At 44.9% G+C, this 27,082-nt stretch overlaps 1 protein-coding gene and 1 long non-coding RNA gene across 2 annotated transcripts in view; both read right to left on the bottom strand.

Annotated features, from left to right (window-relative positions):
- The window catches only part of LOC310763600, a 62,711-nt gene that overhangs the window by 25,519 nt on the left and 10,110 nt on the right, over positions 1-27,082 (bottom strand). The window lies entirely within an intron of this gene.
- Positions 1,137-24,204, bottom strand: LOC310763562 (uncharacterized protein). The gene is made up of 6 exons (XM_083616070.1): positions 24,069-24,204; positions 23,925-23,972; positions 10,932-11,074; positions 6,615-6,716; positions 3,382-3,496; positions 1,137-1,653 (listed from the first exon to the last, which is right to left on the bottom strand). The coding sequence occupies exons 3-6, from the start codon at positions 11,051-11,053 to the stop codon at positions 1,552-1,554; spliced, it is 441 nt and encodes a 146-aa protein (XP_083472196.1). The 5' UTR covers positions 11,054-11,074; positions 23,925-23,972; positions 24,069-24,204; the 3' UTR covers positions 1,137-1,551.

Raw genomic sequence — 27,082 nt, 5'->3', positions numbered from 1 at the left:
CCAAGTGCTGGTGCATAGGTAGCCAAAACCCACATATAAGAGATTGGTATTTGCAGAGTTGGGGAAGCCATGAGAAATAGAAATAGAAAACAAAACAAAAAAACCCTTTTAGGGGGGAAAGGCTCAGGGAAGACTGACGACCCCTGCAGCCTAAGATGGCCTAAGGGTGCCAGCCCCAGCTCCTGCATCTTTTAAGTGGGGCTTGGAGATTCTTTTCCATAGCTTTCAGTGTGAAGTCATAAATAGTGGCTGTTTGTTGAGTTATGACCAAGTTTTCTTAATGTCTCTCTTAATTTTCTTGTAATTAATTACATGTTAAAGTTTTTTATCAGTCAAATTTATATTTTAAGAAAACATAGTAAGCCACTTTATAATCCACAAATTCCTTAAGTACATAATCTTTATGAACTACAAGCTTTCTGTCTACCCATGTTAATTTATGTGTTTCCTATCTTCCTCCAAGGAGCTTAAGGGAAAACATACAGGTTTTTAGGTATTTTATTTTTGTCAAACATGCAAGCCCCCTATATGCAAGCCCCCTCTGAACTGGTAAATATAGGTCACTGGAACATACTATTGTGTTGACAACATCATTTTCAAGTTTTGTCCTGATAAACTTTATTGAATACAGGTGGCGACCAGAGCCCCTGTGCACATTGGCCGAGCACACATAAGCCCACCTTGCCCCCATTCCATTCTCAGAGTCCACTATATCTTATGACCAGCATCAGAAAGTAAAAGCCCCCCCCCAACACTAATTTAAGTCTGTATTTTTTCAAGCAGAGGACTAAACCTCATGAGGACCTTCAGAGGCTTCATGCAACCAAAGACAATGGTACACTGTAAGAATCAGTATGTATGCCATTAAGACATTGTCAAAAGCTACCAGCCAAAAGAGCTCAAGAGTGTTATCAACTTCAGATGCCAATTCTACCATATATCCATATAAAGCTTGAGAGAATGACACTAGGGAGAAAAGAACCAACTGTAAATGGGCGTAATACTAATATCGGCAGTCTCTGATGTACGTGGATGAAAGTAGAGGAGAGAGATGGCTGGATCCGTAAATGGCATGTGTGCAGAATGGATCACGCTCAAACATACGTTGAAGGAAATAATGTAATTAGATTTGGCAATTAGATTTGGAACATCAGTTTTATTTTTCAAGTCTTTTAAGATCTCCAATTTTCATTAGATATTTTACAGTGCAAGTGTTAAAAAGGATGGCCAGCATACCCTTCTGTCAACTTTCCAAATTCCCTTTTACAAAACAAAAAACCCCTCTCTTTTAGTATAAAAGTCAGACTTGAATCACTTGAACATACGTATTTCAAAACAAGCAATTCAGGTAGTTATCCAGCAACAACCCCATATCAATATTTATTTTAAAAGTATGAAAACAGCAGTGACCCAGCACTAGCCTACATTTTAAATAGAAAAAAGTTATCCATAGCCAACTTCTTAAAAAACAAACAAAGCAAATGCCACCTCCTGGGTGAGTTGAAGATTGGTCAGAGTCCAGCAGTGACCTTCAATTGGCAACTCTTTCGACTAGTCCTGCAGTCCGTAAGTGACCAGACCCCACATCAAAATAGCAAGCAGCGCAGCTGGCCACCATTTCTGGCACACGCAGTTCAGAGGGACCCAAAGAATCTGTTTAGGAAAAGAATAAACAAACTGATTAAAAACCACAAGAATTAGAGAATGAGAGCAGGGGGAAAATCACCTGCAGTAGTTCCAGGGTGGCTGACCTGCAGCTCTGGTTTTGGACTCCAGTTCCCCTCAGCCTCATAGCAAAGGCATTTTTGTTTAAGAAGGCTTCCCCAGAAGTGTGTCCCAGTCATTTACAAAATATTAATTGCACAACTATAGGGATGCTTTTATGGCTTGTAGGAATGCTTTCAATGCTTTTTTGAATCTGCTTGTTTTGCACATTATCTTCTCAACACTGCACTGCTTTGATTCCATCAGGCTGTGGAGTGGTTTATCAATTTGTAAAATAAATAATGGGAGTTGGAGTCCAGCAACGTGGGCACCATGTACTTCCTCAGCTGCACCAGTTCAGAATTCAGGAGCAGCAAAATGTTTGTTCTTCACATCTTGGGATTCTCTCCCACATGAAAAGCTCCCTGTTTGCGCAATGCTAGTGCTGCTATAAAAAAAATAATCATAGGAAATGCCTTTGTTAGGACCAACCAATCTACCAAGTGTAGTTTTGATGGAAGCGTTCCCAAGCTTAATTGAAGGGTAAAGCCTTTGCTCTTCTTCACTGCTGGCGGCAAGGGCACAAAGTGAAGAGTGAGGAAATTCTCAGGGACGATTCACACCCCGGCCAGCACCTCTTTAATCTTCTACCCTCGGGCAGGAGATATAGAAGTATAATCAGTCGTACCAACAGGCTAAAAAACAGTTTCTGTCCGTGGGCTGTTAGGCTGCTGAACAGAAAATACTATAGTGCAACTGACTTTCGGGGTTGGTGTGTTGTGTGACAAGCACACAGAGTGCAATGAGATTGAGTGTTTGTAGGGGGGGAGGGAGGCTCAGTTAATTTCATTGTACACAGGTTGTACATTGACAGGAAAGGTATTATTATTATGATGATGGGCTTAGGCAGTGCTGCGATGGACACCACCCATAACCCCTTCAAGAACTTTTCTAAAAAGGTAAATATAGAAAGCCTACAATCATCATTTTTTGCTCCCTTGGAAATTTAGGGAAAACGGAGGAGGAAAGAGTAATTAGTTAATACAGGATCTGCCAGCACAAAGCATAACACATTAGGTTGGATTTTGTACCCATTGAGACTGATGTGAAAAGATAGCCATGACTTAAGTTCCGTTGATTTTAATGAGAATTTGAGTGCAAGATTGTACCCCTATCTGGGAGGAGATCTCATTGAACTCAGTGGGGCTTACTTCTCAGTAAGCATATCAGAACAGACTGCCTCTCTGGATCCAACCCATAAATCCTGTTTTGCACTAATTTGGGGGTTACAGGGAAGCACACATTTTTCTGGCATTCACTGGCAACGGTCTATGCATTTATATGGAGGTCATCCTGATTTGCTATTACTGTAATAGTTCTCAAGAAAACACAAGCAAAATTGGGCAGGAACCTAATAGCAGTATAAGCCACAAACCTTTATAGTTCAGTTCTATGAAAACCATCAGGCCAAAGCACAAAAGTGGGCTGTACTGCAGGCTGACAATGCAATTCTATTTAACTTGGGAGTGAGCTCCATTGAACTAAATGGAGTTCAGCTTACAAGGAGACAAGCATAGGACTGCACTGCAAGATTCCAAATTCCCTTTTACTACATTTTTTTCTTCTTTCCAGCCCCTCAGTCGAAAAATTGCAAATGCAAAATAATATGAAATTTACCCAGTTACAGTCAAGAATCTTCTTTCTCCAGCCACTGTTCAAAAAACTCCCAAAGGCTTTCATAATACTTCTAAAATTACTCCAGATACAAGTGTGAAAAACGTTGGCTGCCATCCTATTGAGAAACAAAATAGTTGGGAGAATTAGAATTTAGTTTAAAATTAAACAGGCATTATGGAAATGTATCCTGAGCTCCAAATAAAGTATTAAATGCTTCTAATCAAACAATGCTTCTAATCAACAAGCAGGGACGCAGGTGGCGCTGTGGTCTAAACCACAGAGCCTATGGCTTGCCGATCAGAAGTTCGGTGGTTCGAATACCCATGGCAGGGTGAGCTCCCGTTGCTCCTGCCAACCTAGCAGTTCGAAAGCACGTCAAAGTGCAAGTAGATAAATAGGTACCGCTCTGGTGGGAAGGTAAACGGCGTTTCTGTGTGCTACTCTGGTTCGCCAGAAGCGGCTTAGTCATGCTAGCCACATGACCCGGAAACTGGACGCCGGCTCCCTTGGCCAGTAAAGCGAGATGAGCGCCGCAACCCCACAGTTGGCCACGACTGGACTTAATGGTCAGGGGTCCCTTTACCTTTACCTAATCAAACAAGCAAATCAGAAACTGACTTTGGAAAGTGTGACTTCCCATTTCTTCCCTCTCTGAAGCAAATGACTTTTTGAAGCTGTTTTATTTGTGAAGGCTGCCATTGACATTCTCAGTTCACTTTGCAGGGTGAATGTTGGATTCTGTTTCTTGGTTGTAAACTAGACTACAAAGGAATGATGGGAGCTGGCCAGACTAGAAGTCACATAACATTAAATACATCCTTGGTGGTCTCAGCAGGTACAAATAAGAATTTAATCCTTTTTCCTTTCTGCAATCCTGAGCAAAATCAAAATCCCTCCTCTGGAGGTGCTACTGGCATTGTGAGGAACACACATACACACACACACAAACCCCTCGGTGCAAAGAGAAGGGATTTTCCTCAGGACTTCTGCAGGGGCAGAAAGGTTTAACCTGTCTTCTGTGACTCCATAATGATCCCTTATAATGATCTTTTCCAGGTTGGTACTATTAGCCATTGAAAACAGAATTGCACATTAAATGCAGTTACATTTAATGTCACATATAGTTTGGCCATAGATATGTAGCATAGACAATACAAATATCTACATATAAATTCACAGTTTCTTACAAGTCAAACCTGTGCCAAATGTGAGCACATGGATGATTCAGCTTTGCAGACGATCAAACAAAAACCGGCGGCCAGGAATTGCAGTTGTCTACAATGTCTATAAGGCACCTGGTGGCTTCAATGTGAATGTAACAGCAGCCCTTCATCAGATGAAAAGGACTCTCTAGTCCAGCATCCTGATCTCGCAAAGGCCAACCAGATGCCTATTAGAAGCCTATCTAGAAGCAGGACTCTCCCCTTCGTGACACACACGGCCTCCGATTCTGCAGGCATCATAGTTATAATGACAAGCAGCCATTCATAGCTTTATCTTCCATGAATTTCTTCAGTTACCTTTTAAAGCCATCCTAGCTTCTGGTAGGGTTGTGGGTGGTGCTGTGGTCTAAACCACAGAGCCTAGGGCTTGCCGATCAGAAGATCAGCGGTTCAAATCCCTGCGACGGGGTGAGCTCCCGTTGCTCAGATCCTGCTCCTGCCAACCTAGCAGTTCAAAAGCACGTCAAAGTGCAAGTAGATAAATAGGTACCGCTCTGGCGGGAAGGTAAACGGCGTTTCTGTGCGCTGCTCTGGTTCGCCAGAAGTGGCTTAGTCCTGCTGGCCACATGACCCAGAAGCTGTCTGCAGACAAACGCCAGCTCCCTTGGCCAGTAAAGCGAGATGAGCGCACAACCCCAGAGACGTCCGTGACTGGACTTAACGGTCAGGGGTACCTTTACCTAGCTTCTGGTACCAAATTCCATAGATTAACAATGCTCTGCACAAAGAAATTGTGTGCCCTTGTGTGCCCTTAATTTTTCAACGTTCAGCTTTATTGGACAAACCCAGGTCTAGTATTATGAGGGAGGGATAAAAACTATGCTCACTTTCTCCACACCAGGGATGCATAATGTTCTTTGATGTCCTCCCTTTACTCCTTGACCTTTTTCGAAGCTTAGGAGCCCCACCACTGTAGCATTTGCTCCTAGGGGAATTGCTCCAGTACCTTCATCTGCTTGGTAACCCTTTTATGAACCTTTTCCAGTTCTACAATATCCTTTTTGAGGTGCAGCAACCAGAACTGCATGCAGCATTCCAAATGCTTTCAAGCCACATACAGTTATATAAAAGCATTGCGATATTGGCAGTTTTATTTTCAAACTCTTTTCTAATTATCCCTTACATGGCATCCACATTTTTCACAGCAGATGCACACTGGATCAGGCATAGGCAAACTCAGCCCTCCAGATGTTTTGGGACTACAACCCCCCATCATCCCTAGCTAACAGGACCAGTGGTCAGGGATGATGGGAATTGTAATCCCAAAACATCTGGAGGGCCAAGTTTGCCTATGCCTGCACTGGATCAACATTTTCACTGTGATCCACCAGAATCCAAAGATCACTTTCCTGCTCAGTCATCTCCAGCATCAGACCCCATTAGTATTTTTTGCCCCAATGTGCACTAATTTACACTTGCTTACACGGAACCACACTTGCCATACCTAGTTTGCAGAGACCCCTCTGAAGTTTCTCTCAATTCATTTAGTTTTTACAGCCCTAAACAACTGGGTATTATAAGCAAACTGCAGATCATTTATGAACAAGTTAAAAGCACATTACATAATGGGCATGACAGCAGCTCACAGAATAATTATTTGTTCTGCACCCTGGTCAAGTGGCCAACTGCAATCCTGCAGACATGTGAGCACCTGGGCACCATGAGGACTCTTCTAGGCACTGAGGCAAAGAGGCAATTTATTCCCTTCTGAGGGAATAAAGGTGGTAGGATGGAACATAACACTTGCAATTTCAGGTTGGGTAGCTTATTTTTTATGTTACTCTACATTTAAAGATGAAACACACAATGCAAATAAAAAGTAGCAACACTTACAAAGAAAGTTTATTGCCTTGTCCACGCCTTGCCATGCACATTTTCTACTTGCAGAGAGGTTTTGTTTGTTTGTTTGTTTGTTCGAATGAATGAACTGGTGAGCATTTAAAAAGCACTTGCTATTGAAAGAGGCATTTCAGAATTAGAATACAGAAAAAAACCCTAGGCGGACCTTACCCCTTTGCAAGATGAAGCAGTGAATCCTCCCGTTTCCCAGTGTACATCCTGTTACACTCGTCCCCTATCATTGCAAGCTGATGTCCAACTTGGGTTGCAGCCCTGGAAATGTTGAACACACATGAAGATGATCCTTCATTATAGATCTGTCCCAATGCTGAACAAATTAACAGGCAAACAGACAACTTAACTGATAAATGACTGAACATAGATAATGCATACGCAGCTTGTGGTTACCCTCTCAAAAATGATATAAGGGAGTTGAAAAAGAATTAAAATGGTCGAGAGGTTGGAGCAGCTTCCCTATGAGGAACAGCTAAATGTTGGGACTTTATCGTTTTTTTGAAAAAGGAACAGCGATGGGAGACATATAATTAACTGATGGAACTCATTACCATCTGATGGGGTGATGGCCGCTAGCTTAGATGGCTTTAAGTGGCTATACTCACTATATGAAATGTTCACATACTGAGGCTAGATGCCTCCAAGTACCAGATTCTTGGAGTTAAGTAACAAGTGTATTCATGCTCTGGTTGCTGCCTGGAACTGAATGCTGGATCAAATGGACCTGATCAAGCAAGGCAGTTCTTGAGAGCAATTCTTCAAAATAATAATACTAAATAAATAAATGGTTTTTTAAAATCTCTAAGTTGCTGCGATTCTTCCACCCCTTGAAGTCTAATAAGCCACCATTAGGCTATTCTATGTATGGGCAACTCCCCACTTAGGCAGGGGTTATGTTCCAGGCCCCCCCATGCATCATCATCATCATCATCATCATCATCATCATCATAATTTATTATTTATACCCTGCCCATCTGTCTGGGTTTCCCCAGCCACTTTGGGGAGAATATTAAAATACAATAGTCTATTAAACATTTAAAAAAAGGTTCCCTAAACAGGGCTGCCTTCAGATGTCTTCTGAAAGTCTGGTAGTTGACATCTGGTGGGAGGGCGTTCCACAGGGACGTGAAATGTGTGTAACTGGGGAGCTGTTTTCTCCCCCCCCACTTTTGTTTGGAAGGGTGATCTAAGGGGCAACAGAGGCCCCCTTCCTTTCCCCCTTGCCCGCAATCTCACCAGGGAGAGCAGGGAAGCCACACAGCAGAGCCTCCGGCCAGGAGCAACTTCCCGCCCATCCGCTGTTGAGCAGAGAGCTCCCGCGTGCCATTTTGGAACCAGCAGCTCTTTTAAAGCATTCTAAATCTTCTCTTTACCTTGAACATTCTCCTTCATCTGGTAGATATAGAAGGGGTTCTTCCCAGGAGAGCTGCCACCCCTCAGAGCACCATGACCTCAGAGAGGCTGGAGAAGCCACACAGTGGCGGGGGGGGGGGGGTGGCAGTGTGCAAGCCAACACCAGAGTCCTAAACTACAGAAAAAATCATCTTTGGTTTCTGGGGAACAAGCCACGAGGACCCTCCAGCTCTCTGCTGCCATTTCCAGATTTGAATAGATTTATTTATCGGGATGGGTGGGTGGGTGCCTGTATTTATTTAGAAGGTTTACATATCCTCCCTTTCAGCTACATGGTTCCCAAGATAAATAAAAACATATACAATAAAATATAGCAACATCACAATTAAATACAGAACAACCGCCTCTAACTGTCCGACCCCTTGAAACATCATTACAACATTGCTCCCATGTAAGGCTTTCACAAAACGCTGGCAGGGCCAAACCATGGTGGTTTCAGCAGGGATGTGTCTATGCTTTGATTCTGTGGTAGAGAAACTGGCACATAATGTGGAAACCAGCCTCCTGAGAATTTTCTGTTTTAAAAAAACTTTCTAGTCTGTATTTACTACTCTGTGAAGCTAGGTTTGAAAATGTGCAGGCAACAGCCACTAAAAATCTAAATAGCCACCGGAATGGCTGAGGGACAAGGGCTGAGGTAGGGCTGCAGTACCTTATGACAAATTTTGCATACGGCCTTAATTTGCATAATTAAGGGATACAGAATTTGGATTGTCAGAGGTCAGAATTTGATTTCCCCCCCCCCAAAAAAAACCCATACAAATCCAATTCTGCTGTAGATCAGAATTCTCTTGCGGGAGGGAAAGCAATGTGCTAATTAGATCAGGTCTTATCAATTACGTAACCTAAAAAGCTTCTTTGATGCTTGCTGAAGATAACATTATGAATTATTATTGTCTTTGTGTCCTTATTGCAGAGCAGTCAATGTGACTGTCTGTTGCCACTAACACATGTCCTACAGCAGATGGGCATATGATGTGGCCTGACCCTGTGTCAGATCACCATCACATCTTGCTCACAATTGCTTCCTCTGACTGATAACAATTCGACAGGGTCTCAAGAAAAATCATTTCAACTGTGAATTCTAAGAGTTGAATCTGGGACTAGAGGTGGGTCTTCCTCACCATAAAGACTAAATGAATTTATTGCAGTATTTTGTTGTACTAGAGCAAAGTATTTGATAGGTGCCCAATAAGCATTTGGATTCGCACAGAATTTGTCTGATAATGGGGACAGGAACCCAGCAAAGCTTATGCCACAAAACATTTGTCAGACTGCAATCCGAAACTGAATATAAACCCTATTTACAGTCACGGGAAAAAGAAAGTGCACCCTCTTTGAATTCTGTGGTTTTACATATTGGGACATAACAGCAATCATTTGTTGCTTAGCAGGTCTTAAAATTAAGTCAATACAACCTCAGATGAACAACAACACATGACATATTACGCTGTGTCATGATTTATTTAACAGCAAGTTAAATGTTAAAGTTCATGACAGTACAATTAGAAAAAGATTGAACAAGTACAGTGGTACCTCGGGTTACAGATGCTTCAGGTTACAGATGCTTCAGGTTACAGACTCCGCTAACCCAGAAATAGTACCTCAGGTTAAGAATTTTGCTTCAGGATGAGAACAGAAATTGTGCTCTGGCGGTGCAGCGGCAGCAGGAGGCCCCATTAGCTAAAGTGGTACCTCAGGTTAAGAACAGTTTCAGGTTAAGAACAGACCTGTGGAACGAGTTAAGTTCTTAACCCAAGGTACCACTGTATGGTTTGTTTGGAAAGGTTTCCAGGAGAAAGCCTCGTCTCTCTAAAAAGAACATGGCAGCACGGCTTTGGTTTGCAAAGTTGTATCTGAACAAACCATGAGACTTCTGGAGCAATGTCCTTTGGACAGATGAGACCAAAGTGGAGATGTTTGGCCATAGTGCACAGTGCCATGCTTGGTGAAAACCAAACACAGCCTATCAGCACAAACACTTCATTTCAACTGTCAAGTGCGGTGGTGGATGGGTGATGATTTGGCCTTGTTTTGCAGCCACAGGACCTGGGAACCTTGCAGTCATTGAGTCGACCATGAACTCCTCTATATACCAAAGTATCCTACAGCCAAATGTGTGACCATCTGCTCAACAGCTGAAGCTTGGCTGGAATTGGGTCATGCAACAGGACAATGATCCCAAGCACACCAGCAAATCTACAACAGAATGGCTGAAAAAGAAAAAGAATCAAGGGGTTGCAATGGCCCAGTCAAAGTCCAGACCTCAACCCAATTGAAATGCTGTGCGGGACCTTAAGAGAGCGATGCATAAACAAATGTCAGCAAACTTCAATGAACTGAAGGTGCAATGCTGTAAAGAAGAATGGGCCAAAATTCTCCCAAGGTAACATGCACTGGATTCCACCATTAGTCTTTAAGACAGGCTAGTAAATGACCACTTGCCCGTGGCAAGAATTGCCTACGAGTACGCAAGTTTTTTGTAAACTGGAGAACAGTGTTGCTTTCCTCTTTGTTCTGTGTCATGTGGGCAGATCGACTAGAAACATTTTGGGGAACTCAATTGCAAGGCTACATCTTTGGTGTGTCACAGGGTTCTGCAGTCTTTATATTCTTATGTCAAGGTGTGGTAAAATTGAACAGGCAGCCACTAGAAAAATAAGGGGCACGTTTTTGAAATAAGTGTGTTTTGCTGTTGAGTTATTCCAAGCTTCCAAACAAAAATACAGTTTAATGAGAGAGAGTGTTTTATGCACTGATCAGTAGGTTAAGTAGCTTTAAAAGACAAGGTATCTAGAGAATGCAGTGAAGATGACTTTGTCAGCTGCTCTTTGCAACAGCTGGGCTTCTTATGAATGTCTGTTATTTGTGACCTGGAGACGGGAAAGACTGCTAGATAATTCATGATGAGGTCTAGATAACGCAGATCATCAGAAATGACAACACTGGATTTTCACTCTAGTTACTCATCTAACATGTATTGTAAGAACTGACCTCATACAAGCTTAAAAACCAAACAGTTACCAGAAGGAAAAACAGAATGTTAATACCATGTGATACCTGATATTCATCTCCATTTGCTCTGCGATGTCTACAGATCTGTTGTGACTGTTCTCTTCTGCATTGACATTGTTGTGGCTGGAGAGAAGGAAGTGTCTGGAGTTTTGTCCCATTTGGGCCATGGCTTCTTCTAGCTGTAGAAGCTGTAATAAAATTAAACGTAATCTTTTCATATTGGTTAACAATGCCTTCGGCACACAGCTACAGCTAAAACGAACAAACATTTTTCTCTGAATACAAGGCAGGTATCTAGCATTTAAGGTTAGACTCTGCAGCAGAACCCAAGAATGTGTTAATGATAGTGGTTAGTTTCTTTGGGCTGGATTCAACTAACTACTTGTGCTCATGGGAGCCAGAGTGAGTCCTACTAGTGAATGGTGCTCAGTGGCATAGCGTGGGTTGTCAGCACCCGGGGCAAGGCAAGTAATTTGCGCCCCCTAACCCTAACCCCCAGATGTTGCGCCCGGTGCGGCCGGCCCCCCCTGCACCCCCCACGCTATGCCACTGATGGTGCTCCCCTCCCCTTTCCTACCACTGCACCTTCCCCAAGTTGGCTGGGGGGCTCGGAAGAACCCCACAAACAGTGGATAGGGGCGGTTGCTCCATCAGACCAAGCAGAAATGCCTGCACTTGCAGAGTGATCTCCTTAGCGCTATTGTTAATTCCACCCATTAACTGCATATTTCAGTTTTGCAAAACGAATAATCTTTTCAGCCATCCTTAGCTGTTGCTTGGCAGTTACCATTGACAGAGTGAGTGTTCTGTGGGTCTCTGGTAAGACACTGTTTGCTTGTCGCTTTAACTGTTTTGCCAGGCGTACACCTCTTCTTTTCCAGAGGCTAAATTCAGCCCCCTTCTCGACACTTTTGTCTTTTTGTTGCTAAAGCTTTTTGTTGACAGAATGGCTGACCTGAATAACAGCCTATATGAGGAACCATCTGAGATGCATCTGTGCCATTGGCAACACAAAACCAACAGGTCGTTCATATCACGCAGCTGAAATCAGCTTGAAGACATCTGCTGCAACAAGCTTGCTCTTAAATATATCCAAAGAACCACCCAAATTCCAGTGGCAACCCAGAATAAACTGGTGAACTGAGCTCTGGACTTCAAGAGTGCATCCGTGCTACAGCATCTGCTTGACTTGATGACAATTGTGTCCTTTGGCTCCATTGCATCTTGTCTGTTGCAGCAGACCAAGGGAGAGGAGGTCCGAATCTTGTTGGGATCAGCCTCAGTGATCAAATTCTTCTATTTTCAAAGGCCAGGGTAAAAAGGTGCATCTTCAGCAACCTGTGGAAGCTAGATGCTTCCCATCACCATCGAGGTCCCCTCACAAGCCACCCGCATCGAATCTCTGGGATCACTGGGTCACAGAGCGGTGGCATATTTTATCGTTTCTGATATCAAGTTAGACTTTAACTTAGGCCTCGAATTTTCTACAAGGCAAAGAGCCATTTTTGCAGCCTTGTTCCCATGTCACATTGGCTCCTACTTTAAAGCAAGTGGACCCTTCCAGATCTACAGTTCTAGGCTTCTATGAGCAATGTAGTCAAAAAGCTCAGCTCAAAACAATGAGCTCCACTCCACTCCAGCTCCAGCTTTGTTAGACACTAGTTTGCTTATAGCAGCAAACCAACTTTTGGTTTGTTTCCTCCCAGACACGCTGAAGAAAGCATAGGGGAATCAGCAGGCTGCTCTACATTGCTTATTCACATTAAATCACTTCAAACTATGGTTTAACATGTTCTGCAAAACGGGCCAGTTAGTGTCGGCCTAGACCAGGGTTCAAATTTTCACTCACCCATTCTCCCATGCCATTCCTTTTCATAGTGATTATTTATAATTCCCTTAAGTGTGTTATTTATTTATTTATGATGTGCCGGTGAGAATATTCTGAGACTCTTGCGGGAACATTTTAAAAACGTGTTTAAAACAAGAGCAGAAATGTCTGTATTTGTACAAAGCCAAAACTGTTCTCTGAAAAGGACTGAGAATAAGCCCATGTGCCTCAGAAATCAGACATGCAAACAAGTCCTACAACATCAGGGCAAAACTGCAAAGCGCAACATATGCCAGCTCACACCTGTTATGGTAATATAACCCTCCCTTTGGCTAATAAACCAACACAGATATTTGCTTACGCAGTCCAGAATTCAGCTGCAAGTTAGCATGCCGTTTTTCCAGCCAACTAGTTTAAAATGATAAAGCAAGGAAGATATAAGCAAGAGGAGATGCAGATTTATGATTCCAAGGTGGCCAGGTGGCCCGGTTTAAATGAATGCTGATAGCATGGAAGATAAATGCTTTATTTGCTTCTGGAATTAATTTTCAAACCATGTACCCCCCCCCACACACATTTTTGGAAGGAGGCCTAAACTGGTGCCCCATGATCAATGAGGGTGGAACAGTTTAGCATGCAGAGAAGTGACGCAGCTCGGTGGCTCTGTGTAATCGAGACAGCCCCCAGTTCTGATCTCACCTCAGCCGGCGACTGAAAAAGAGGACCTTAGAAACACCACTATTCTCTCAGCTGCAAGAAGTGGCTAATAAAACTGCTCAAATATATTGGGTGGCTGTAAGGACTATGGAGATAATATATGTGATGGCCTTCAAGCACTTTAAATGCATATATCATATCAGTAAGTATATGATTCTTAGGTTCAGTAACAGTAAAGCTATAGAACAAGAACTAATATTGACCATGTTGCAGGCCCAGCCTCTCCTGGAACCAAGCCAGACATGTCGGAAAAACGACTTGCATGCTTGAAAATGGATTAATTCTTCTCTTACTAAAGACACCCTGCAGAGTGAGAGCGCCGTAAGTCCAGGCTCGTCGAGCACAACTGAATTCCACTTGTCTACATTACTTTTCAGATAACTGTCTGGTGAGATCACTTCTGTATCCGGCGGATGCTATCAAAATATTCATCACAGCATCTGTTCCGAAATTGCTATGACTTGACAATTGTCCTGAAAATGGCTTCTTGCTGGTTCACAATGCCGCATTTGGCAACGCCTCACAGTTCTTTTGAAGCTTTCCTCCGCCCCAACATTAGGCACGATGCCACGCTATTACCCAAAGCCCCATTAAGGAACAGAAGATCTTCCAGAGGAGCAGTGCTGTTCACAGCGAAGGAAGCAGAACGGGGAACCCACTGACAGAATCAGCTGGAAGATGTCCCCTTGCAGCAGAAGCATGGTACAGTCTGCCGTGACCCAAGGATACAGCAGCACTATAAGAGAGTATCTTGGAAGGAAACAGAACCAAGGGTGAAGAAAGGCATAATCTAGAGCATTCTTCACATGCACTGTGGTAAAAGCTTAACTTCCTCACCGTATCTAAATCTGCATGACGGATGTATACACCAGAAAATCAAAGGCAGGGCACTTTTTTTTAGTTTGGAGTGCCACAGATAAGTGTACCCACTTACATTGTCATCACTAGCATTGTTTTCAAAGGGGCTTCAGAGCTGCTCTGGAGGAGGGAGCTATGGGTTCAGAAGCATCAATTAACAGGCATATTCCACAGGTAGTCCTATACAAGCTTGGAAGCCTGAACTGTTTGTATTTAAGAACTTTCCTCCCATGCTCTTGCTCAAAAAAGGGAACTCCCAGAAGGGGATTCCCCAGACCCCTGCATCACACACACCTAGACACACACTGAAAATCTTCTCCTGAGGGTTGGGAGAACCAGATGAAGGTAGCTTTGCTCTCACAATGCAGTCTTCATCCAATCCTCCCCATGCAATTACCTCTCCTTCTGCAGCTCGCCCATGCCACATTGCAGACCTCTTCCTGAAAGTCCTCTGCAGTGGAGAGGAGGGGGAGAAAATTCCCCTTGCGTAAATATCATCGAAGGACTGCCGCATTGGATATTGACTGACTTATTTATGGGGCATGCTTTTTGTACTAAAATGGTCCCTGCTCCCAGATTTGCAACATAGAAATACATGACATAAGAGGAAAGAGGAAGAGGAGGGAAGAGGAGGGAAAGAGCAAGCTCAACTTACAGTTCTTATTGCACAGTTAGTTAGGTTCCGGTTGCCTTGTGCTTGATAAAGAGCAGCCCCTCCCTAGAAGCACTCCCCAGCCCTACCCAACATCCATCAGATCCAGGAGTAGAGCTGGTGACAACATACAATCCAAAGGACATTCCTTCACTCAAGACAGGTGACTTGATGGCAGTCAGAGACCAACTTAAGTTTCCTAGCATCCCAGTCATTTCTTTTTTCCAAAAAGGCATAGTTTGAAAGTCATTCCTCCAAAACTAGGTACACCTGAATCCCGAAACAGATGCTGAATCCTGCAGAGACTGGGGTGCTTTGTGTCCTCATGTCCTGGAGGTGGGAAGATGGCCTGCTTTGGATGGGATTACTCTCCCCTGGAAGGAGCAGGTCCGCAGTCTGGGACTGCTCCTGGATTCATCAGTGTTGCTGGAGGCCCAGTTAGCCTCAGTGGCTAGGAATGCCTAATCCCTGCTCTGGATGGTCTGCCAGCTATGGCCCCGCTGGGCAGCGATGGCTTGGCCATTGCATCCCATGCTCTGCTAACTTCCAGAAGGGATGGACTGCAATGCGCTTTACATGGGGCTGCCCTGCAAGACGACTCGGTAATTTCAATTCGTCCAAATTTTATTTGTTTATTAAATTCACACGCCGCCCTTCATTCGAGGGCAGTTTACAGTACAGTCGTACCTCGGCTCCCAAACGCCTTGGGAGTCGAACGTTCTGGCTTCCAAATGATCAAAAACTGGAGGCGAGGGTTCCGGTTTTCGAATGTTATTTTCAAAGCTGAACGTCTGAGGGGGCTTCCGATTGGCTGCAGAAGCCGCACTTTGGAAGTCGAACGTTTTGGAAGTTGAACGGACGTCCGGAACGGATTCTGTTCAACTTCCGAGGTACGACTGTATTAAAATAACAAAAATACACAAGAACAAATGAAACATTGACCCACACCCCCACACAAGCAGGAAGCCAGCACAGAAAAGGCCTGTTTGTTCTCATGTTGCCACCCTTCCTACAGAGGTGCGTCAGCTTTTGGAGAAAGCTGAAGATGCACCTGCTCACCCTGGCTTTGGACACTTCAGGTGTATATTTTTAGGACCCACCTTATTTTTGTAGTTTTAAGTTGTGTTAAACTGTTTTTTTATATTGTTAATAAATAATCCAACCAACCTCTCATCCAGGTCTGTTCAGAACAAATAAAAATACAAACAGTGCTTAAGTTTACTGGCCTCCCCCCCCCCCCCCGCAAAACCACACATACCTGAGATATTAACTGACATTTAGCAAGTTTTAAGTAATGACAGAAAGGTATTTCCATTTTGTCCTTTTGACCGAGTGAGTATTATTTGGTCATGTGTCTTCACAAACCACAAATTTTAATGGGGAACAAACTGAGTGGCTGTTTGCATATGTGGTCCAGGGCATATGCTGCTGTTCCAAAAACATGATACCATCACCAGTTTAGCAAATACAACCCTATTTCATTTCAGAAGGATCCCTTTTTTGAATAAATGAGGTGGGGAATGTATGGAGCTTCGTGTAAAAAGCACATCAAACTTGCTCCACATTTCTAAGTGATCGCTGTGTTAGTGTCGCACCAACCACTCTTGAAACTCCATGGCTGCTGAAAGCATGTTTGTCCAGGCAAGCCCATCCAGACATATAGAAGGCTGACATGTGCTTTAACCTAGTTTTCAGCTTGTCATTGATTTTAATTATTTTTAAATGCTTTAAATAGTTGCTTTTAATTGTTTTTCACTGTTAATGTTACTCTATTCTGTTTGCATGCCACTTTGTGAGACTTTATTGCAATGAAGCAGTATATAAATCTTGTGAGAATAAACATAATTAAATATTCCAAATATCATTATTCTCTAGGTACTTTCTGTACAACAGCAAAACCATAAAATCTCAGATGGGGGGGGCACATGATCTTCTCCCCCACCCCCAGTTAGCTCCCTAAAGGGTCACAAACAGTAATCGTCTCATCCCTTCCTTGTGCCATTTCCTGTGAGAAATCAACCTCAGTGACCTTGAAACACTGTTTATATTTAAAACAATTCCTAACACAGCTTGAATAACTCTCGGGCAGATTTTCTTCTGCAATGAACATTCATGCATTCCCTCTTGTTTTCTTTATCTCATCCTTGCTCTGCAATACTACTCTGGCTGACATAGGAAATTGATTCTTGCCTGCTTATTATGTGTAGTCCATTCCAATGCATATTTCATTCAGACGTTTCACTGTGCTATTTTGAAGTTCCATGGGATTGCAGCTTTAGGCTGCAATCCTGCGCACACTTGCCGCCAGTAAATAAGCACCACTGAACTCAGCAGGACATACCTCTGAATAGATGACACAAGATTTCACTAACAGAGGGTTGCAACTGACATGTGAAGTGCCCCTCACTTCTGTCTACAGCAGGGGTCGGCAACTTAAGGCCCATGGGCCACAAGCGGCCTATGGGGGTTGTTTAACCAGCCCATGGACCCCCGCTGCCCGCTCGGTTGGCTCCCGTGTGCCGCGCTAAACGGGCGCAGAAAAGAGCGGGGACTGCCTTCCGCGGCGCTGGCCAGCTTCCCATTGGCTGCAGGAAGCTCCTGCAGCCAATGGGAAGCTGCGCACGCCTCCTCTGCGCCAGAAGGGGTGCCATAAATAGTGTTTGTGCATGCATGCACACTCTGGCCCACTGTGGCGTCTGCAGGACCGTGAATCGGCCCAAGCCACAAAAACTTTGCCGACCCCTGGTCTACAGCTTGGGCAGAAACCGCCTTCTTGACCTCTGGACCCCACTGTCGGTCTCACCTGCTTGGTCCACCGGAGCCTGACTTGGCATACGGATGCAGTCCCTGACTCCCTGAGGGTCTGAGACCCACTACCCTTATGCATTTGTTGAATCGATACCCGCAGGTCTCAGGGTGGTTCACAGAAAAAAATCAGAATATAAATCCACAAAATACAGAATCAAAATAAAAAACAACCCACATCACACACACACACACACACACCCCATTTCAAAAGGGCATAGGATGGGGCTGCGCATGGCTACCCCTTACTTGGTTTAGCTGGCCACTCCAAGCCATTTCCCGGGATTGTGGCTGCTGTCATCTTCTAGGAGCCAAGGGAGAGAGCTGAATGCAGGGTGGGGACCAAAGGTGAACAAACTACCCCCGAAGGAGCATGGCGTGTCCCTCACCAGAGGTACTAGACCTCCTCTAACACCCCATACACCCCAAGGGGGGTTCTTACACTGCCTCAAGGCACTATTTAGAGGGGAGGGAGGACCCTGCCCCCATGTTTTCTATCCTGACAGCATCCATATTTCCAGATATCTCATTGGTTTTACACACAGCGTAAAGCATATTCTTATAAACAGTTACACTTGCCTGTGTAACAGGCACACATGCTGAAATGCACAAATTCTTGCATTCAGAAATAAAGTTGCATAACCTGACATGGGAGGAGAAACGAAGGCAAGTGAAACAAGGAGTATGAAACCACTTTCTGAACTGTTATTTGCAAGGCTGGTCTAATCTATTTACTGAGCTTCACTAAGAGTGACTTCCACCCAACTATGGTGAAGTGCTATTTACTCTTAAGTCACGTGAATATATTCATTTTTATTTCCTGGTTGACTAACACTGGAAGCAAGTAAACATATTTCCCTCAGCAGAAAACATTTTCAGATTGGGACCAACCAACTTCTGTATTTTCTGAAACTATTCTATTCTATAGGAAAGGGGCCAAAGACAAGCTCAGCGTGTTGCTTACAGAAGGTCCCAGATTCCAACTGGCAAGATCTCTGGCAGCAGAAAAGGATCTCTTCCTGAGACCTTGCAAATTATACCTTTGAAGCCCATTTGAAGCCCATTTCCCCCTTCAAAGAATGCTGGACACTGTAGTTTTGACACTGTAGTTGCTGGGAATTGTATCTAGGAAGGGTTAGCTACAGCAATCAGAATTCTCTGAGGGCCTTTAAATGTGCTTTAAAGGTACCATGTGTACACAGCCTAGATGGACCAACTGCCCTACTCAGCATGAGACAACTCTTTATAAACTTCTATGCCTTCTTAGAAGTTTCAGAATTCTGAGAAGATGTGCTACAACACTTAAGACAGACCTAATACTTCAGAGCAGGCGGTCTCTTATACAGAGAGTTTTTGACAATAACTTTCATTTCCATGATTCCCCCCCTAATTCATAAATGCAATAACTAAGTCTCACTAAAAGAGCACTACTAACAGCCCCTCAGTCTTGTCTGGATTGAGCTTCAGTTTGTTGGCTCTCATCCAGACCATTACTGAGGCAAGAGACTGGTCCAGCACTTCCACTGCCTCACCTGCAGATGTAGAGGAGAACTAGAGCTGAGTGCCATCACAATATTCCTGGAAATGTACTTCAAAACTGTGGATGATGCCACTCAGTAATTTCATGTAGATGTTAAACAGCACGAGGGATAAAACCAAACCCGGAGGACCCCCACATTAAAGGCTCCACGGGGCTGAAAAACACTCCCTTAAGCATCACCTTCTGGGAACGACCATCCCACTGCAAAGGGGAGATATTGATCCCTAACTTAGAGAGCCACTCCAGAACGATACCATGGTTGATGGTATCAAAAGCCACTAAAAGGAATTAATAAGGACCCATTTCCCCTGTCTCTCTCCTCACAGAGGAAACATACAGGGTAATCATACAGGGTGACCAAAACAGTTTTTATGCCAAAAGCAAGCCTAAACCCTGATTGAAATGGATCTAGAAAATCAGATTCCTCCAAGAGCGCAAGGATCTGGTCAGCGGTGGAGGAAGCCTCTTGGGCACCTGGGGTGGCGGGGGCAGGGCGGGCCACCCATAGGGAAGGCATGGAGCATGGGGCGCCCTTAGGAAGGGATGGGACACACGGGGCCTCAGCTGCCCTACAGCTGGGGGGGCAGCGGGCAGACAGCACAGAGCCTGTGGGTGCCGAGACGCGTGGCTCGTGCACGCTGCAGGCCCCGCTGTGTGCCACCCGCCATTTTGTCACACACACACATACACCCCGTCAGGGTGGCACCTGGGGCAGACTGCACCCCCCCTTCTTACGCCCCTGGATCTGGTCCACAACCACCCACTCAAGTACATTGTCCAAGAAGGGGAGACTGGCAACTGGCCGGGAGTTAGATTTTCCGAGTCCAAGGATGGTTTCTTGAGGAGTAGTTTAGCACTGCCTCCCTCAAGCACCCCCCCCCCCCGTTTCAAGGAGGCATAATTACCCTTAGAAACGCTTAAGTCTGACTCCTATTTGTTCTTTCAGTAGCTTGATGTTTCTGCTTTGATGCTGGCGCAAATACTGATTATACTTTATAATCAAATGTCATGCCCTAATTAACAGGTTGGGTTTGTTCTTTTTATTTCTGTTATCTCCGTTCTCAACTTGTTAAATGTGTCTCGTCTTCCGTTCTTTCTCATTCCAACTGTACATGAGCTTCACTGTTTCACTCCAGTTCCTAATCAGATGAAACAGGTGGTTGTGTATGAAGCCTCATGCTATAATGAAAACAGAAGCCCCGGTCGGTTCAGCCCCAAAGTCCATCTAAGGCAAGCATAGCATTGCTAACAGTGGCAACTTAGAAACTCATAGGCACAGGAACACAGGTTAGCTAGCTCCTATGTACCAGGTTATGTCATTGGTCCATTGAGCTCAGTATTGTCTACACCAGGAACCTCTGAACCTTTGGGGTCTGGGGGCAAAGCAAAATACCCATTCCACGCAAAAAAAAAAACTGGCAATGCTCACTACTCCTCGCCCCCCCCCCCAAAGTCTCAATTTTGAAAAATCAGGAAGGGCAGGGAAAATTGACGGACACCAAAGGGTCTGTGACAGGGGCTTTCCAGGATTTCAGACCCCGTGATCTTCAAATGCAGTCTTCCCTCAAACTATACAGGAAGGCAACATCCCTTCCGCATTGATTGTCCCCAGAATACCAACCATGGTGATTCACGTGACATAGAACTTTGGGTCTGGGGCTTCCTCTGGAGTATTTAGCAATGGGGAATTACTTAGGAGTGTTCTGAAAAATTGGAATTGAGCCACACATTTCAGCCGCAATTTAACTCTTAGGAACCTGCCGGGGAGTCTTGTGCACCTCCTCCCTCCACTGCACACAGAACGTACAGAAGAAATGCCTCCCTAAATCACGTTCCAAGTAGCCCAGCCTTGCTTATCCTGAAAGTAACCAGAGAGAAGGTTGGATGTTTGCAGCCAATCATGAAGACAACATGCAACCTTGTCATTGTCTCCAGTATCTGGTGGTAGCCTATGGAGGTTTCATTCATGGCCTGCTAATCACTGCTAAGAAATCCATCCTTCATTAGTATTATCTAATCCACTGGTCTTCAATTGGTGGATCAAGGACCACTAGTGCATTGTGGCCTGATCCAAGATGGGTTGCAACAGGGAAAATACCATCATGCAAAGAAGATTTAAGAAATGCATGTTTGGGTTAAAAGTGGGTCCTGGGCCTGAAAAGGTTGAAGATACCTGGTCTAATCCTTCTAAAATGTCATTTAAGCTAGTGGCCATAATCACATCTGTAGAAGTATCTCCCACTTTAGGTATTGTTTTGTACATGTGTTGTACATGGACTAGAAGATGGCAGGAGAAGAAGTGCAGAAGCTTGAGACCGCCTCTCAATCATAGCTGTCAACTTACAGATTTGAAAATAAGGGACCAGCAGCCTTGAAAATAGGGGACCAGCAGCCAAAATAAGGGACCTGCAGTCTCACCTGTTCCAGGCACTCCAGTCTTCCTGTCCTCCTGCAGTCTGGCCAAACTCATGATGGTAGCTTCGAGAACACTGTCCAACCAACTTTGTAACCAGAGGTTCAACTGAATAGAATCTGAATCACATGCACCACAAGGCATATGCAGCCTCAACTTAAGATGGCTCCCCGGCCTGGCTTTGCACTGCACAGTTTGCAGCAGCACGTGCAACAAAATGGCGTCCAGCATTCAAAAGCCCCCTCAGCTTGCATTAACTAGCCACACACAAGACATGCAAGCTCCACCCCCCAGTCGTTCTTAGACTTCTTATTGGGTGAGCAACACAGCCAAGCAACACAGTTGGAGCCTCCCTCCTCCCTGGCCGGCGGGGAGGGAGGGAGAGGAGCTGCTTCCTTTGTAATTTAAGGGACATTTAAGGGACATCCATCAATAAGGGACAGCAGCAGGACATGGCACTGGAATAAGGGACTGTCCCTTCAAATAAGGGACACTTGACAGCTATGCTCTCAATCTTGCTAACTGCCCTGTCCCAAGATGAGAGCATTCTGAAGGGAAGTGCTTTAAGAACTGCTGCTTTAAGAATTCATCTTGAGAAGGAGAGTTTGCAATATGCATTTTGCATTCTGAAAAGGGCCTGAAGATGTACACACTCTACCCTCAAAACACACTCGTCATTTCCCTCAAATAATTCTCGGCACAGTAAATTATTCCTCACAGAGTTACCAGTTTCAGCAACCCTCACAAACTACAGTGCCCAGAATTATTTGGGGGAAAGAATGTGCTTTGAATGTACTTTAAAGGTGGAGTGCGTACACAGCCTATATCTACATTTTCTAATTCTACAAATATGGAAAAGAAGTGGGAGGATGGGAGAGGACTAGACTAGTGGTGAGGCTTGATAAAGCAATTACAACTGATCTTTGGAGACAAGGAAAATACAGATGACCCAAGACTTTCTGGTGCCTGAGGAATAAAATCCAAGTAGTGCCCCAATGATGGTAAAAATATTACAGTACTATTATAAATGGCAATTGCCACCCTTTAATAGTTCTGCAATAATATGCTATCTGAGGCAGGCTGTCTGATTCTGCATAAGGATAATGCTGCACTGGCCACGGAAGAGTTCGCCTGCGTTTTTTAAGCTTTCAAAATTTAGAGATGCTGCAAACTGAACATTCTGATTTGCTTAGTTCCAAATCTTCTTTATATTAAAAGAGAAGGGTTTGCTTCTGGAAAACCTGCTACCCTGGTTTTCTTTTCACAACAGGAAAACACAAACTGCTAGCTGAAATATGAACAAATACGTTGTTGTCAGACTCTAAGACAAAAGCAGACCAAAATAATAAGAAGAGCAGGTGAAATTGCAGGAGGTTTCACTATTAGAGGGAGTCGACATGCAGCATTCTCACAAGAGTGTTCTTCTTCCTGTTTTTCATCCAACAAGTGCAAGTGTAATCCAGGAAATAAGAACAGGGCCTGCACGCCACAATTTACCTCCAGGGCAGACTATTGTGTTTTGCTATTCTCTCTAGGCCAAATGGCGTCCGACTGGAGCCGAGCAAAGCTCCTCCACAGCCAGTGAGAGACTGTTTGCCTTTGAAGCATGTAACATTTGTAGAACTATCACACTAACAAACAGGCCTTAGGGGTTGAATTGTATTGTTAATTGTATACATTTTGATCTATCTGATCTTATTATTTATACGTAAATTTGAATATTAACCAAGAAAAGGCATTTTGCTTTAATGGCACCTGGCACAGCAGACCTGAGTGTGCAAGAGGCATTCCCTCCTTTCCTGAGGCAAAAAGAAGAATTCCTCTTCTAAGATGGCACCTGCCAGCAATGTTGTCGTCGTTTTAGAAAGAATCACCATCTTTTACAAACTCTGCCCGCCAATTAATCAGGGTGCCCTCTTAGTTGAAAAAGAGGAAATAATTCATATTAGGGATGAAGTCTGAATTTGTTTTTTGTTTAATTTAGTGGTGACCTTTCTGTGTCACATTAAATAAAGTTACGCTCCGAGGAAGCTCTGAGTTGGAGCCCAAACTGAGCAGGTTAATCCAGTTTAGGTGTTCAGTTAATCCATCTGAACTATTACCACTCGCTGATCCCCTTTGCAGACCATTCCTAGCAAATGCAATCATTTCCTGCAGAGGACCCCGGGATCGAAGCAGAAGAGGGATCTGCCCCGATGGGCGCCCCCGAGTCTTGTTCAGCCTACCTCGCTTTCCCCTCGCGCCCCTTTCCTCCAGCCGAAGTGACAGCTGCCCTGCAGACGGACGAGAAGAGACGTGAGAAAAGGATCGGGGCCATGGCGGGCGGGAGCAGCGGGGAAAGGGAGAAAGCGCCCCAAGGGCTCACTTACCGCAGCGTCACTCGCGCGCACTGGATCCTCCGCTCCAGCCCAGGCGCTTCCCCACCTCCTCGCCCCGGAGAGCCGCCCTGCCCGGCCTCCCGGGGGCGGAGGGAAGCTCTCCCGTCCCGCCCAGCCTCGGCTCCAGAGGCTCGTGGAAGGGGAGGAGGCGCCGCCAAGCGCCCCGAAGTTGGGTCTCCCGGGAGCGGAGCAAGAAACTTGCCACGCGCCATGCCTTGCCCTCCAAAACGGAGGACGCCACACAAGGGGGGGGGGAAACGACCCTCATTAAGTACAAACCCCGAAATATGGGGGGGGCCCTCCAAACGGGTGCCCAAGTTTTGCCGGCGCTTGCAGCGTGAACTCCACGTTTTGCAGCAGCCGCTCCCAAACAGTAGCTGATGCATCAAACCCGGTTAACACCCGGAAATCCAGCATTGGGAGTGGATCCCAAATCTCGGGGTTCATAGTTTATGAGGCTGGAAAAATGGAAAGGAAAAGAAGGGGGACGTGTGTACAGTGCAGAAGAAAGGTATTCAGAGTCAGATGGTTGAAAATAGGAGGGTTTTTTTGAGGGGAGGGTTTTCTCCAACCCCTTCATTGCAGTAGCTTGGTTTTTTGTTAAGTAGCCTTAACGAACTACCATTCCCAGGATTATTGTTAGCCACCCTCAAACTGCAGTTCCCAGGACTGTTTTAAGCACTCTTACATAGCGGTCAACTTACAGATTTGAAAATAAGGGACCAGAAGGCGAAATAAGGGATTTTAGTCAACCAGTTAAAAGGGACCAGATAATTTTGGAGAGCAACGCCGGTTTTTAGCCCTTCGTTTCCAGAGGTTGCTGCTCAAGACACCAGCCGATGAAACACTGCGATTAAATAACTACAAGCAGCAACCACTTTTCACACAAAACAAAGTCCAAGCTACGAAGATGCTGCTGCAGTTCTGTATCTTTTCTCTCGTGCTCCATCTGCAGCTCTCAGTTCCATCAGGTGTGTGTGTGGGGGGGGGGGGGAATAGCACCTGAACTAAACCCGCAGATCAGACCATCTATGCTAGTCTACCACTACAAATCTATGGGAGAAGCGCTTGCGGTCCTTCCCTTGTAGTCCTTGGAACACCTGCCTGCGCCTCCGCCTCTTCCTCTTCCTCCTCTCTCTGAACTGCTTTCTCTATGGTTGCCCTCGCTCTCCTCTCAAGGCTCCTCATCAATTCATAGACCATGCCAGGCTGCCCATCTCATTTGGGTCCTTTGGCGGCACAGCCGCAGTACGGCCTAGCGGGAGTGGGAGCGGCGGTGACGGGCAGAGGGGAGGCCCCAGGCAGAGACGCCCAGTTCAGCGGCTGGGAGGAGAATGGCGGCAGAAGGGCCCGAGGCTCCTGCCAGTCCCAGCGGGGAGGGACTCCCAGGGCCTGAGGCTGGTGAGAGGAGGCCAGAGGGGGCAGGCCGGGCAGCCAAGCAACACAGTTGGAGCCTCCCTCCTCCCTGGCCGGCAGGGAGGGAGGGAGAGGAGCTGCTTCCTTTGAAACCCAGGAAATTTAAGGGACATCCATCAATAAGGAACAGCAGCGCGACACGGCGCTGGGATAAGGGACTGTCCCTCCAAATAAGGGACACTTGCCAGCTATGCTCTTAACAAACTACAGTTCCCAGGGGGTACCATTTTCTGGTTTGCCTCAGGCAGCAAAATGTCTCTACCTCCAACATTTCAGACAAAACTAAGAGACAGGGGGCACCAATCAAAGTGTTTTAGGGGTTGATGTGGTCCCAAACCTTCTCAAGGTATATGGTGGCTCTCCTTCATTTGAGGTTTTCAAGGAGAGATTGTATGGCCACCTGTCCGAGATGCTCTAGTTGAGATTCCTGCCTATTGCAGGGGCTTGGACTAGATGACCCTCAGGGTCCCTTGCAATTCTGCAGTGGGACTCCTGAACATGCATACAGCACCATTAGATAAATGGACTAACAAATGTATCTTCAAACCTGTGCTAACAATAATACTGCTAATGACAGCAGTTTAATGACAGCCTATTGCTTTGTTCATTTGGTTCATGGTCCATGGTGATCTTTATTCCATGCCTTGTTCCCCTTTTTTCTTGGATGTCATTTGTGGTTTGCCTCAGGTGCCAAAATGTACTCTTGTGTCTGCTGCCATCAGGTCTAATTTTGTCCTAAAGCAGTGCTTCATTTCTAGAGAGAGATGGTGTATCTCAGGCCTGCCATCTACTCTGGAGAAAAGTCCTGTTTCTTAATTTTAAAAACTGGACACAGGCCGCATTTGCTCAGTGAGGAATAAAATGAGCTCCATACAGGTTCAGAGGTTTTAGTAAAAAAAAAAAAAAAATGGGAGTAGGAATGTTAAATGACATCATTGAAGAAGGAAGAGAAGACTGCAAGTTCACACACCATGACTTGTTTCATACAGCTTTGTTGGCACGTAAGGGACAAGGGACAAAGTTGCAGAATAAGAAATCCCTGACGGATGCATTAGAAACTATGTCCTAGAATTTGCATCCACTGCCTGTTTAATCAGGATATAGGCAATACGCCCTTTGTTACCAGTGTTCCAGTACCCTTCTTCTGGCAGACGGTCTGGGTTTGCACAACAGCATCATTAACACGGAGACTTGGGAAGGAGGGGGAAGAAATAAGGAAGCTAACAATGGGCCCCCCCCGCCAGTAAGTGTTGTTATAGAGTATAAAAAATTGAGCATTTTATATGTTATTTTTAGGGAACACGTCTGAGAATTGTGTCATACACCTGAACTGCAAATTCTATGCTTCATGTGTTGTTTTTTTACATAAAAAAACACTCCTGTATATGTACAAAATAACATGCAACCAATGTGTATGTTGTAGCATTTGATATTCGATACATGTTCTTTTGTACACACTACATTGGGCATACGTGTGACATAATTGCATGGGAGAAGCCACATGCTGATTTTACTCTGTTCTGACATGGAAGTATGAAATGTGTAATAACCTTGTGTCATTATGTTTGCTTTTCCAATGCATAATCATA

This window comes from Podarcis filfolensis, assembly GCF_964270895.1.
Source record: "Podarcis filfolensis genome assembly, chromosome: 5".
In the NCBI taxonomy this organism is placed as follows: Eukaryota; Metazoa; Chordata; class Lepidosauria; order Squamata; family Lacertidae; genus Podarcis; species Podarcis filfolensis.
This window is presented reverse-complemented; position numbering and strand designations above follow the sequence as displayed.